Source organism: Abramis brama (genome assembly GCF_963993115.1).
Source record: "Abramis brama genome assembly, chromosome: 4".
In the NCBI taxonomy this organism is placed as follows: domain Eukaryota; kingdom Metazoa; phylum Chordata; class Actinopteri; order Cypriniformes; family Leuciscidae; genus Abramis; species Abramis brama.
Genome location: NC_139966.1, coordinates 46,884,750 through 46,899,053, shown reverse-complemented (window position 1 = coordinate 46,899,053; position 14,304 = coordinate 46,884,750). Strand labels below are relative to the sequence as shown.

The window sequence follows — 14,304 nt, the reverse complement described above, 5'->3', positions numbered from 1 at the left end:
ATTTATAATGTGTCCACTTTTCAGGTAATTCCTACACCCCTGATTTTGAACTGGATTGTGGAAAAATTGGCACAATAAGACCCCGGATGTGTATTAAGAAACCAAGTAAATTAGGTCAACTTTGATGTCAGCTTTAAGGCAGCGCACAGTCACCATTAAATGGAAACTGTACAATCCTGAGACAAAACCTCAAAGGGTGATCATAACTCTAGTGTCAGCTAAATACTTTAAAAAGGCCTTCTTTCTTCCTAAGAGCCGCTGGCTTCATTGCTGCACACAGGGGCCCTTTAAGCTTTTGATCTACAGCACAATGAATCTGAATTACAAATATTCAACAGCACGAGCTAACAAAGAATAAAGTAGAATCACCCCAAAAACGATCGATCAAAGCTCCAGTAACAGCCTTTTTGACAATACAATGTGCTGCAAATGTACCGCACAGCTGAGTTAATATTATGACAGAGTCACATTTTAGGTTGAAACAAAGACTATTTCACACAGAGGACACACTTAATGTGAACATTAAAGTCAGTTCACTTCTTAAAAATTGTACTGATGGTCTCCTCTGAGACTCTTTAGAATTTTATGAATTTGAGAAGTCAACAAAACATTAAGCAGCATTGCCTGCCTTCACACAATACCTTTCTGTACAGGCTGGCACTAAACTAGTCCATGATTCAATGGATATTGACACTTCAGTACTTCATTTCTAGGGAAATAGAGGTAATAACTTTCATGGAATATTAATGTCTTCAATGACAGAAAAGTTTAATCTATTTCACTCTATTTTCAAGTCTTGTGTACTTTGCTAATGTAGTATAAAATCCTTGTGTACTTTGCTAATGCAGAATAAAATCCATCCAATGAATTCAAGACATCACATTAACCATCTAATAAACCTGGCGGCCTTAATATATACTTAATATTTCACCCCAAAATGAAAATTCTCTCATTATTTTCCCATTATTGTATGTTATTCCAAACCTGTATGATTAGTTTCTCCCCTTACAGAAAATAATATTCCATGAAAAAAAATAACAGCACATGGTTTTGGATCGACTTGAGGTTGAGCACATAGTGAACTATTCCTACAAAATGAGGATTCGTCATATATGCTGCAATGTGAATTTAAATGACTGAGCATAGTTTACAGGCAGTATGTTGACGTACCCGCTAGCGCTTGGCCTGTCCCACTCATCCACACCGAGCCCGAAGTCTGGCAGGATGTTGTTCCTCTGCCGGCTGCTGTTGACCGGGGAGAGGCTGCCCCGGCTGGGCTTGGCATTCCTCCACTCATGGCTGTGGAAACTGTAGCCCGATGCCTGGAAACCCGTGGGAGCTAAAACAAACACACACAACCAGAGTCCAAAATTTACTTTTTTTTGCCACTTTTGCCAATAGCGGGTGAATTGAGAAAATGTACTATTCATAAATATTTCTAACATGCCTTGAAATTGTATTTTGTATGTTTATTATCAAAATAATAATAATAAACGTAGTTTGGATAAAATAGCTAAATGATTCCATTGAAACAAAACAAAAAACATTATTATTAATGATAATGGTAACATTAAGGTTCCATTTATTAACCTTAGCTAACATTTATTAGTGTTAATTTCATAATTTACTAATGCATTATTAAAATCAAAAGTTGTATCTGTTAATGCACTGTGAACTAACGAGCAAACAATTAACAGTTGTATTTTTACTAGCATTAACAAAGATTAATAAATCATGTAAAAAAAAATATTGTTCATTGTATTGTGCATTAATGCGTTAACTAATGGGAACCTTATTGTAAAGTGTTACCATGATGATGATAACATTAACAACAAAAAAAAATGCTAAATTCAGTTTAGATAAAATACCTAAATCCATTGAAAAAAAAACTATTATTATTATAACTACAACTACGAGATAGTTTAGCTAAATTCAAGGTAAATGATTGCATTGAAATAAAAATAACCAACATAGTATATAATTACTATAAATAAATAAATGTTAATTGACAAAATGCATTTTTGTTCCTGCTACAGTTACAAGCCAACTGGTGAGGTCACAACGTTACTCGCTTTTGGCAAGTGTTATTGTACCCTGCGCACAACATTAGCCTGCTGATATGAGGGGGGGGAATCAATTTGACTGTAAATGAGAGAGAAAAAAGCAGTGGCAATAAACATTTCCCAGAAGAAAGAGTACATTTCTGCATTACGCTGCACTCTCACACAACACCGGCGCTGGAGCTCCTGGATGCACGGGTTCCCAGGCTCCGCTCATTAATCTGGCTCAAGACTGCTGGAGGGCAGGGTGAGGACTATTGGGAGAGTGGAGAACAACATGCTAGCTGTGTTCACACACTCATCTCCGGAGGGAGTCACGCCATTGTGTTTTATACGCTTTGGTCTGATTCTCCCTCGGCGACCACCGCAAAAGCGCTTGCATAGCCTCAGGGTTTTAAGATTCACCAGCAACTCAATAAGGATTAACTGCTTGTGATTTGTTCACCCCTCAGGGCTCGAGAAGGTGGATGAATCCTTAATGAGACTCTCGATAGATATTTTAGAGTTATGTCCCTTTTTCAAGGAAAGAAGTTTTGGAAATGCTGAATGATGATGCATGAATTAATATCCCTCTAAACTGCACATGCGCAGCTGCATGCTAATGATGTTGCTCATACGCACTGTGCAGAAAAAGACAAACAAAACCAGCAACGATGTCTTGAAACAGAGTTAAAATGGTCCACTGATTTTTCAGTATGGAATAGAAGCTGTGAGAAATCTTGTGCATGGTAAAGTGCACAATGCTAATTAATGCGCAAGGCAAGGAAACAGTGCAGAGGAGGTCATAGTGGCACCAAACGTCAAAAATAATGACCGTTATACAGCATGTTATTTTAGATTATAATATTGCATTGTTATTTTTATGCCTTGCTTTCTAAAGGTCCCAACAAATAAGACAGACAAAACAGGTTCTTTTGAAAAAACGAGAGAAAACTAACTCGTGAACTCTATACCAGTAATTCTCGTCAATTTTGTTAATTGTACAAAAGTCAATGATTTATTAACAATACCACTAACTACAAACTGTAGGAAGAGTACAAAATATGCCAAATAAATCAAATGGGTATAATAGAAAAATTGAATACATAAACTACGTTTAGTGCATTCTGGGATAAAATAAATAAATAAAAGAAAAAATATTTATAAATATTTAAAATAATATTTTAGAAAAATAAATTACATAAATATTTGTATATATTATTGTATATTACATAATAATAATAATATATTATTATTACATATTATTACATTAATAATTATTATTATTATAAATATTACATAATATCCATTTATATATACACATACAATTATTATTATTAACTTATTAACATAAATTCTTGCTAAATAGTGACACGTGTGTCTGGTAAGTCTTTCTGCTTAGCCCAACAGGAATGTTTTACTCTGCAAGATTGAATATTGCATGCAGGTAGACTATTAATCTTATTAGACGCAAGACACATGATTTCTTTAACTTTTCATTCCAGGTATCAAGTTCAGAGTCAGCTTTTGCCTTATCTCCGGATACAGCTGTTTACTAGTTGAATCCCATACGGGCCAATAGATTGCCAGCTACCTTGAATTTATGCTCCTTCCACATCATCCATAATTTAAGGGCCAGATTGCTGCTCCCTGCAAATGGTTTCTGAATCTCTGCAACCATCTGAGATTCATTTATGTATGGAGCCCTGAGAGAAAGAGTAGCGCTGCCTGAGGGAAGGAGAGCAACCATATGAACCTGTTAACATGAGCGGAAAGTGTCTTTCCACCCCATCAGAGCGAGGGACATGCGAAATAACATAAGATGAAAGGTGGTTTTGAGGAGGTGTATGTCAGCAGCACTGGGATGAATTAATAATCTCTATAAATAAAAAATGACAGATGACATTCAGATATTAATGGGAATTAGGAAGAAAGTTTCGCTCACTGACAGATGGTAATTTATTTAGATTCAGATTATATTTGTAACTACATTCGCATTTCCAAAAGTACACTGTCTTTCCACCCCATCAGAGCGAGGGACATGCGAAATAACATAAGATGAAAGGTGGTTTTGAGGAGGTGTATGTCAGCAGCACTGGGATGAATTAATAATCTCTATAAATAAAAAAATGACAGATGACATTCAGATATTAATGGGAATTAGGAAGAAAGTTTCGCTCACTGACAGATGGTAATTTATTTAGATTCAGATTATATTTGTAACTGCATTCGCATTTCCAAAAGTACACTGTAAAAAATTATGAGATATGTAAGAATATAACAATAAGTTATGACAACATATGTTTTTACATTTGCTTTAACTCATCAAAACAAGTAAAGCAATTCAACTCATTTTTAATTTTAATGTAATTTAAGTTGAAATGACTTAAACATCCAAGTTGATTGTACTTAAAAATGTAAGGCACATTCAAGGTTTTGTCCAGCCAATTTCTGAGAATTTAGTACGTTTTCATCAACTTACAGGTTCTAATAGTTTACCATAGCTATATTTGGACGCTCAGTTTTTTCATTTGGCCAAAATCTCATGGTATTAAAGATGGAGTGCTGTTTAAGACAGTATTGGCCTTGACTCGACAACAAATACTAGACTAAGATGGTCTTCTTAAACCTAGTGGACCATTAACATATTGTTTTTTCAGCAACTATTTTCATTAATATACATGAGCGTGGGAGTAATGCCCATATGTATTATTCATATATGAATAGAAACCATTTCTCTGAATTAAACATTGAAATGTGTGATGTGCCTACTTGGCATTCTCGATTCAAGCAAAGATTGCGATTAGTTTAGACCAGGAGGCCTCAGTGTCAGGAGAGCTGACTGCAATTCAAGCCCATTACTGGCGAGTTATCCAAATGGCTATGTGTATCCCAGCGCTCATTAGGACTCATTTTCCACTTAATAAAATAATACATTTTTCCATATCACTGTACAACCAGCTGGCCTAATAAAAGACACATATCCCAATGCAGATTACTTGAAATAATTACTTGAGTAAATACATATCTGCTGGTCCAAAGAGAATGGAAAACTCAATTAAACCTCACAGTAAACACCCCCACCCCCCCACCCCCCGCACCGTGCTGCGCCGCATAAATCAAATTAAATAAATATAAATGATTAAATTGCACAATATAGATTAAAATTTATAAAACAACACAGATAAAAGGAAGGGAAAAAAACATAAATATATAATCAATAAAGGGTTGGGTCAAAGAAAAAGAAATAGTTTAGACCTTACAGAAATGGTAGGTAACAACATGTTCCGGAAACTTTTCAAACAAATGTCGTGCTCTCATTTGCAATTAGAATCTGAAATGCCTGCTGGAACACTCTAAATGGCAGAAGCAATTTACAAAAGTAATTTTGGCCAGAAAATTTCAACAAATGGGACAGTTCATGTCGCTTTGCTGAAATAATGTAGCTCCAATTATATTTTTCCCAGAGGGTACTGGGACTTATTTACTGCAGTAAAACGTATTTAAAAGCTGAAAGATAGAAATGCTAATTGCATTTTGTGAAAAGTACAAAAAAAGTACAAACATTATAACCACTCACACTCAAATTTACCCTGGGTGCTGAAGGTGGCGTCAATGGCAGAACCATCCCAGGATTCCACTGCGCTGTCCACACTGGGGATGGTGGTGGAATAGATGTCTGAGAGTTTTACAGGTTTCTGCCCAGTCTGACCCTCGTCCTCCATATCGCTCAGATCATTCATGCGACCCGTTACCGAGGGCTGCTTCGGGCTTGGCACTGTAGAAAGAACAAAATAAAGACGATGATTGTCTGAGCCCTCGGATCACAGTCAATAGACCAGAGAGATCCAGACTTTACTGGATATTGGGCTCACAAATCAGTGCTCATTTGATCTTTTGCTCTCGGATAAGGAACTTTACTTTGTCTACTGTCAGTCTACAGTATATGATAGATGGAGACAAAACTAATTAGACCTTAGGCTTTAATGACTCACGGCTAGGCAGCTTTATTGCATTTTGGAGCTACAGTAAGATGTACAGTAATGTGGGAGGTAATGTGTGTGAGAAAGAGCGACGAGAAAATAAAAGCAAAGAATATGCCAATCAAAAGTTTGGGAAATATAATAAGAAAAATAATGTTTTAGAAAAATTAGTGTAATTAGTGAAATTAGTGTAATTAGTGAATAACAATTAGTAAATAATTAAAATGATACAAAACATAACTAATTCGGCAATTAAGTAACCAAAAATGTTAAACAAACAAACATAATAAAATATATTTCCTTCACTCCAAATCATGTATTTAAATAAAATAAATAAATACACATTAATAATTATATATTATAATTATAATATTATAATAATATATATTATATTATAATAAATAAATATATACTAATAATTAAAATAAATAAACAAACCAATTAAACACATTCAGGGTATGTTTACACAACAACGATGTACTAAAAACAGACGACAAGTTGTCAAAACGATCCCCGTTCACACGGATCTGTGAAAATGACTAAAAAGGCTGTATTATGCATGTCAGGCCAGTAGTTGGCGATGTCACTTTGTCAAGAAACACCCCGTGAACACATAGTATGTATGCGAGAATATGTAATGCGCATGATGGCACCGTTTTCACAAATTCACGTTTTTTTTGTTTACATGGAGACGGTAAAGGTATCGTTTCCGTGTAAACGAACGGCCAAAAACACCCTTTTTTTGTGAAGATGTTCATAGGCACCCATTTATATCTGTACACAAAACTAACTTGTGCATTTTAGCATAAGCCTTTGGCTTCGAAGGTTTTAAGGATCACGAGAAGTGTGTTCAGACATTTGACTTGTAGTGTACATATAAAAAAGCCATTTGGCCGTAAGCTTGCATGTCAGCACTCACATTCTCCCTGCTTCTTGATCTTAAGTGTGACGGACTCTCCAGCCATCTGCAGCAGGTGGATGGCCTCACTGAGAGGTTTGCCCTTCAAACTGTTGCTGTTAATGGCCAGTATGCGGTCACCAATGTGGATGGCACCAGTCCTGTGGAAACAAGAGCACAGCAACTCAGCTGCAATGCATCATTTCAAATGCCCTTGTTTTTTCTTGTTGAAAACATGCATTCATTCAAATTAACTAGGGCTGTCCATAGATTAAAATGTTTAATTGGGATTAATGTCTACAGCAACACATTAACATATTCAAGTACTTTCTGAGAAAAGGAAACATTCCTCTCTCTCTCTCTCTCTCTCTCTCTCTCTCTATATATATATATAGACCTAACATTGTTTTATACAATGACAATAAAGTACTTCACTTCACTATATATAATAATAATTATATAATTATCATTCAAATGATATAATATAGTTTTATTTATAATATATATTTTTATATAAGCACCTATTATGCCCTTTTTATAAAGTCTTGATTTTGTTTTTGGTGTCTACTAGAATAGGTTTTCATGCTTGAATTAAAAAAAGTTCAACACTGTTCAGTTTCTGTCTCTATGAAGCCTCTCCTTCCGAAAAGCACAATGTGCTCTGATTGGTCGGCTCAACCAATGTTTTGCAACCTTTCAACCATTTTGAGTGTTTCATAAAAGTGTCACATAGCGCACAATATCATTCTGTTAAGCGCGCACTGCAGTTTTGTCATCTGCCGATTAAATGTTTGAACTCTTAAAGCAGAATGGATTCTGATTGGCTGTCAATGTGTTTATCATTCATCAGCTAGAAAAAAAATCGGTTCTTTCTTTGTGCCGTTATTGTTAAAGTATAGTTGTGGTGTTAACTCCGTCCTGTTGGAGTGGACTTTGCTTTATAATTTTGCAGACCTTTTTCTTGCTCAAACAGCAACATCACACACTAATGAAAGTTCAAATGTAAAAAAGCACGCTAGTTCCTTTTTAAGATATCACACACTTTATCTCTCTCTATATACATGTATATTTAACTTAAGTGTGATATTTCATAACTGTTGACAGGCTTGAAAGCATGAACAGAGCCGTACCTCTCGGCCAGGCCGCCTTTAGTGAGGCTGGAGATGATGATGGGGTCGAAGGGCTCCTCGGTGCCCGAGATTGTGATGCCCAGCGGCCCGCCGTAGCGTTTCAGCTCCACCGTGTAAATGATGGCGCCGGAGGTCTCCTGCTCGTCTGCAACACAGGCCAACAGCACACGGGCGTCCCTATCAACACTGCCATCACGTAGGATACCTCACAGAGGGGCAGAGAGCAGAGCGAAGACACCCCTCACAACACCGGACAGAGAGAGGAGGTAAGGAGGAATTGACCAGAAAATAAAGAGAAAACATGAGGGAAGAGGAACCCAAAGGAAACAAATAGAAATGGGATAAAAATACTAGGGTTGTCAATTTAACATGCAATTGAACATTCGCCAAGTCCTGTCCGAAAAAAAAAAAAAAAAATCCATTTACTGACCAGTCCTACCTTTGCAACTGTTGTAATCTGACATTTTTTCCAACTACATAATGTTTGGATTGAATATAATTTGCACTGCAAAAAATAAAAACAGAAAATGCACTGGTAATTTTCTGCCAGGACATTATCCAGTAATTTTACAACAATTTTCAAAATACAGGTAAAACACCTGGAAAAAAAACAATACGGAAAATTCTTACACAGTACATTGTGCCGCAATGCGCCCTATTTTTACAGTGAATCTGCACATTATGTAATCAATTCCATTACAATTGCTAATTCATTGACAACACCCCAAAAAACAACCTAACTAAAAGTAAAAGTGATGTCTGATTATGCTCACAAAAAGTAATAAACTGGAGGAATGAAAAAAGCAGGAAGAATGGGAAAGGAAGTAAAGGCAATTCAAGAGAAGAATGATGGAAGATAATGGAAGTGGTGCATCCATAAAAAAAAAAAAAAAAAAATGAGAGAGAAAATACAAGTGAGTGGCAAAATGGAGATATTCACATGCATAATACGAAAAAATGGGATATCGGCTCTGTGATCCATTTCAGAAATGGATACTACACCTTACCTCTACAAATCATACATTTTATCATCCAAAGGAGAACTAAGCCTCCATAGCCTGGACCCCCAATGCATTACAGATATCAGACATTTCCTTTTTTCCCCAAAGTGACTTAATGCATTCAAGCTGTATATTATATGTGTGTCCTCAGGGGATTCTCTGTGCTAGTTGCTTTACCAGCTGAGAAACAAGAATCATAATGTAAATTAATTATAAGACTGAACTCGTTTTGTATGCACTCAAGTGCAGATGTGGCTATAGCAACACCAAAATCCACTTGAAAGTGTTTTATAAAATATTTGTGGCGCTGATTCATAATGCTCAACATCAATTAAGAGGTCTACCTGCCGTTTTGACATGACTACACCGAGAAGGGAATGCACTAAAGAAAAAAATAGAGGAAATTCTCGCAGATCCTCAGGGCAATCGTTGTCATCTCCCACTCGCATCCACGTCCTAATGAAGCGCTGATCACTGTCAGATCACAGCCGCTCTAGTTTTGTGTTTGTGTGTCTGCGCTGGGGGTCTGGGGATGTTCGTTAACACGAGGTCGACTCGTTACGCCTTCGTTTTTTTTCCACGATGGACTAATGGAGAGATGGGAGGGAAATTACCCCTATTTAGCATGCCAGTTAGCACGACCTCTCTCAGACTGATGATTTGTTGTCACAGAAAAAAGGGGTTGTGAAAAATGAATGTCGACCTTAATGTTCCCAGCGAGAAAGATCTAAACGAGCCTCCAGCATTGGGCGAGGATCTGAAACACACGAGGTGCCATTTCACGGACACAGTGGACGTCCTGGATGAAATATAAATGTGATTCGCAGGTCTGCTTTGTAGTACGAAAGCAGAGGATTGTGGGTAAATGCTTTTGAGGCGCTGGATGAGGGCTCCAAGGGTTTCTAATCGGATAATTGAACCAAACGAGCATTAAATTGAAACGATTAAACCTAATTTTCTTCAGTGCGCACAATGCTAATAGTGTTAAGGGTGAATTGTGAGGTTATGGAAGCGAGGAGAGATGTGTATGTTGTTGTAGCCCAAGAGAAGCAGTGAAAGGTTTACCAGAAGGTCCTTTGGAGATAATAAAGATCTCACTGTGACATTTCTGACAGCAGAGCCACTTCTGTACCTCACAAATCTATACCTCAACTTACAGTATAGGCAAGTTGTATGTATATAACAAAAAAGTAATTCGGGTTTGGAACAAGATTTTCTTTTTTTACTGCGCTATCCCTTTAAACGGTTACAAAATCACCAAGCAATATAACTAGGCAACAAGGAGGGGTGATATATTGAATAGTCAAATACATTCATAAACTTTGATTAATTTATACTGTGAATGAACACGTGCATTAACAGGTTTGACCCAAAAATGAGTAGCATTAGCAGGCTATCTGATCTCGATATCTTGGCTCCTTGTAAATTTAAACTTTTATGTTCAATGTTCATTTTCTGACTGTCAGTAATCTTTCTAAAGTACTATTCATTTATTTATGTGTAAAACCCTAACCTTTAAGAAACACTGTGCATATCACGATTTTAAAGTGTTTTTAACTCTCCATTAAGTTCTCTAAAGAGCGTGTCATTATACTAATTTCCCGATCTATCCTTGTCTTGTGATTTGCAAACATCACATTGAAAAGACATCGCTGATTTAAACTTCAGCAAAAAAAAAAAAAAAAATGCATTTGGTAAGATCGATTCATTTTCTGTGATTCATTTGAAGTGGTCCTTTTCAATTAATAAATTCATTCATTTGATTCAACAATTCAAGTCAATTAATCAATAATGTACAGTGGGGAAAAAAAGTATTTAGTCAGCCACCAATTGTGCAAGTTCTCCCACTTAAAAAGATGAGAGAGGCCTGTAATTTTCATCATAGGTACACTTCAACTATGAGAGACAAAATGAGAAATAAAATGCAGAAAAAAACATTGTAGGATTTTTAATTAATTTATTTGCAAATTATGGTGGAAAATAAGTATTTGGTCACCTACAAACAAGCAAGATTTCTGGCTCTCACAGACCTGTAACTTCTTCTTTAAGAGGCTCCTCTGTCCTCCACTTGTTACCTGTATTAATGGCACCTTTTTGAACTCGTTATCAGTATAAAAGACACATGTCCACAACCTCAAACAGTCACACTCCAAACTCCACTATGGCCAAGACCAAAGAGGTGTCAAAGGACATCAGAAACAAAATTGTAGACCTGCACCAGGCTGGGAAGACTGAATCTGCAATAGGTAAGCAGCTTGGTGTGAAGAAATCAACTGTGGGAGCAATTATTAGGAAATGGAAGACATACAAGACCACTGATAAAATCCCTCGATCTGGGGCTCCACGCAAGATCTCACCCCGTGGGGTCAAAATGATCACAAGAACGGTGAGCAAAAATCCCAGAACCACACGGGGGGACCTAGTGAATGACCTGCAGAGAGCTGGGACCAAAGTAACAAAGGCTACCATCAGTAACACACTACGCCGCCAGGGACTCAAATCCTGCAGTGCAGACGTATCCTCCTGCTTAAGCCAGTACATGTCCAGGCCCGTCTGAAGTTTGCTAGAGAGCATTTGGATGATCCAGAAGAGGATTGGGAGAATGTCATATGGTCAGATGAAACCAAAATAGAACTTTTTGGTAAAAACTCAACTCGTCGTGTTTGGAGGAGAAGTTGCATCCAAAAAACACCATACCTACTGTGAAGCATGGGGGTGGAAACATCATGCTTCGGGGCTGTTTTTCTGCAAAGGGACCAGGACGACTGATCTGTGTAAAGGAAAGAATGAATGGGGCCATGTATCATGAGATTTTGAGTGAAAACCTCCTTCCATCAGCAAGGGCATTGAAGATGAAACGTGGCTGGGTCTTTCAGCATGACAATGATCCCAAACACACCGCCCGGGCAACGAAGGAGTGGCTTCGTAAGAAGCATTTCAAGGTCCTGGAGTGGCCTAGCCAGTCTCCAGATCTCAACCCAATAGAGAATCTTTGGAGGGAGTTGAAAGTCCATGTTGCCCAGTGACAGCCCCGAAACATCACTGCTCTAGAGGAGATCTGCATGGAGGAATGGGCCAAAATACCAGCAACAGTGTGTGAAAACCTTGTGAAGACTTACAGAAAACGTTTGACCTCTGTCATTGCCAACAAAGGATATATAACAAAGTATTGAGATGAACTTTTGTTATTGACCAAATACTTATTTTCCACCATAATTTGCAAATAAATTCATTAAAAATCCTACAATGTGATTTTCTGGATTTTTTTTCTCATTTTGTCTCTCATAGTTGAAGTGTACCTATGATGAAAATTACAGGCCTCTCTCATCTTTTTAAGTGGGAGAACTTGCACAATTGGTGGCTGACTAGATACTTTTTTTCCCCACTGTAAATGAAATCCATGCTGGCATTTTTCCTTAAAATGAAAAAAGCCTTAAAATATTCATATATATATAAGTGTGTGTGTGTGTGTGTCTGTGTGTGTGTGAACATATATGTACACACAAGTATATTATGTATACACAAATATATTATATAAACAGATTTTCATGTTAAATGAGATTGATCGCGAATGAACTATTGAATTATATGGTCATTTATGAACATATATGATACATATCTGTATTATGTATGTAAGGGATTCACGGCTAATAATGCTGCCATGTTTTCTCTTATCTTGTCCTTTTTCTGTCCTTGCCGTATCTGGTTGAAACCATATTACATTAGAATAGGTTAATCAGTCAGGTCTTAATAGCTTATTCTTTATCTTGATCCTGGCCAAAATACGTTCGCATTAGAAGTCTTTGCTGATGTATTCTGTCCTTGCATGGGGATTTTTAGTGTAAATGTGTGTCCTTGTGGAGTGTGTAGTTGCAGAGGCTCAGAGGTACCTGAGTTGTCCTCGTCCTTGCGGATCTTGAGTTTAACCAGGTCTTCGCACTGCTGCAGGATTTGAACAGCGTCCTCCATGGAGCAGTTGTCCAGACGGATGTTGTCTATTGCCAGAAGCTTATCCCCCAGCTCCAGGGTGCCCGTTCTTTGAAGGAGTACACGGAAAAAAAACGTTACAAGCTTTTTGCAGAAGCACAACCAATGTAACATTTCCTCTGCCATACAGCAAATCTCCATTTCGTCTTGCAATATTTTGAAGGAAAGGTTATTTTCTCCCTCATGCAGACATTTACACTCATTTCGTTGTAGTCTAAGCTCACATTCTGCAAGAAAACACATCCATTATTCAGTAGATTGACCATGGTACACAGCAAAGAGCTTCCAGAGGCGCTGAGATAGATCTGAAGCCAAAAAAAGAAAAAAACCTTACGTTTATCGTATTGGTCATAATTGTGTCGTTCCATATTCAGATTAGACATTGAGATGTAATCCTGCCTGAATTCACAATTATTCCACCACTTCTTCATATTAAATGGCTCACTTATTTTTAGGCTCTTTTAATAGAGCTGAAATGGAGGAGAGCAAAATGTGAACAATTGCAAGAGCCAAGGCCATCTAACATAGATGTCTGAACAGAAAGACGAACAGACCTGTATTTAACCACTACACTGTGTACACAGAGATTCATAACCCAATTCTCTCTCCTCCTCGCATAATTATCAGGTAAACATATGTTCTATTATGTAAAAGTAGGGGAAATTAGAGTATATGTGCTGAAAGAGCCTTAATTACTAGGTATACAGCATCCCCCAACAACCCTATCACCATGGAGAATTTATACTTTTTTCAGCTTTGTTAGCCTTAAAAAGTTAGAAATGAAAGTTGAGCTTGAGAAAGGAAAGTATACTATACCATTCAAAAGTTTGAGGTCAGTAAGACTTCTTTTCAAAGAAATTAATAATTCAATATATCAAAAATGCTTTGAAAGCATGACAGTATTTACTGTTAGAAAACATTTCTATTTTTAATAAAAGCTGTTCTTTTGAAATGTATTCATCAAAGAATCCTGAAAAAAGCATTACAGTTTCCAATAAAATAAAGCAGCACAACACTTTTCAACATTAATATTAATTATAAATGTTTATTAAACAGAAAATCTGCATATTTTAATGATTTCCGAAGGATCATGTGACACTGAATACTACTAATGGCTGCTGGAAATTCAGGAATAAAATACTTAATATATTAACAATAAAAACAGTTTTTTTTTTTTTGGAATATTTCACAATTTTACTATTTTTCCATTTTTTTAGCAATTAAATGCAGTCTTGGTGAACATAAGACACTTTCAAATGAATTAAA

General features: G+C 36.8%; 1 protein-coding gene across 16 annotated transcripts in view; it reads right to left on the bottom strand.

Moving 5' to 3' along the window:
* Positions 1–14,304, bottom strand: part of grip1 (glutamate receptor interacting protein 1) — a 226,674-nt gene that overhangs the window by 7,566 nt on the left and 204,804 nt on the right. For 5 of the 16 annotated variants that reach the window (XM_084110706.1, XM_084110705.1, XM_084110715.1 and 2 more), the window contains exons 16-20: positions 12,942–13,087; positions 8,051–8,195; positions 6,942–7,081; positions 5,632–5,817; positions 1,171–1,339 (exon numbers count right to left, since the gene is read on the bottom strand). In XM_084110706.1, coding sequence (XP_083966832.1) covers positions 1,171–1,339; positions 5,632–5,817; positions 6,942–7,081; positions 8,051–8,195; positions 12,942–13,087 — 786 coding nt within the window. Of the gene's footprint in view, positions 1–1,170; positions 1,340–5,619; positions 5,818–6,941; positions 7,082–8,050; positions 8,256–12,941; positions 13,088–14,304 lie in introns of all 16 variants that reach the window. The other 11 variants (XM_084110709.1, XM_084110704.1, XM_084110714.1 and 8 more) reach the window with 3 other exon arrangements.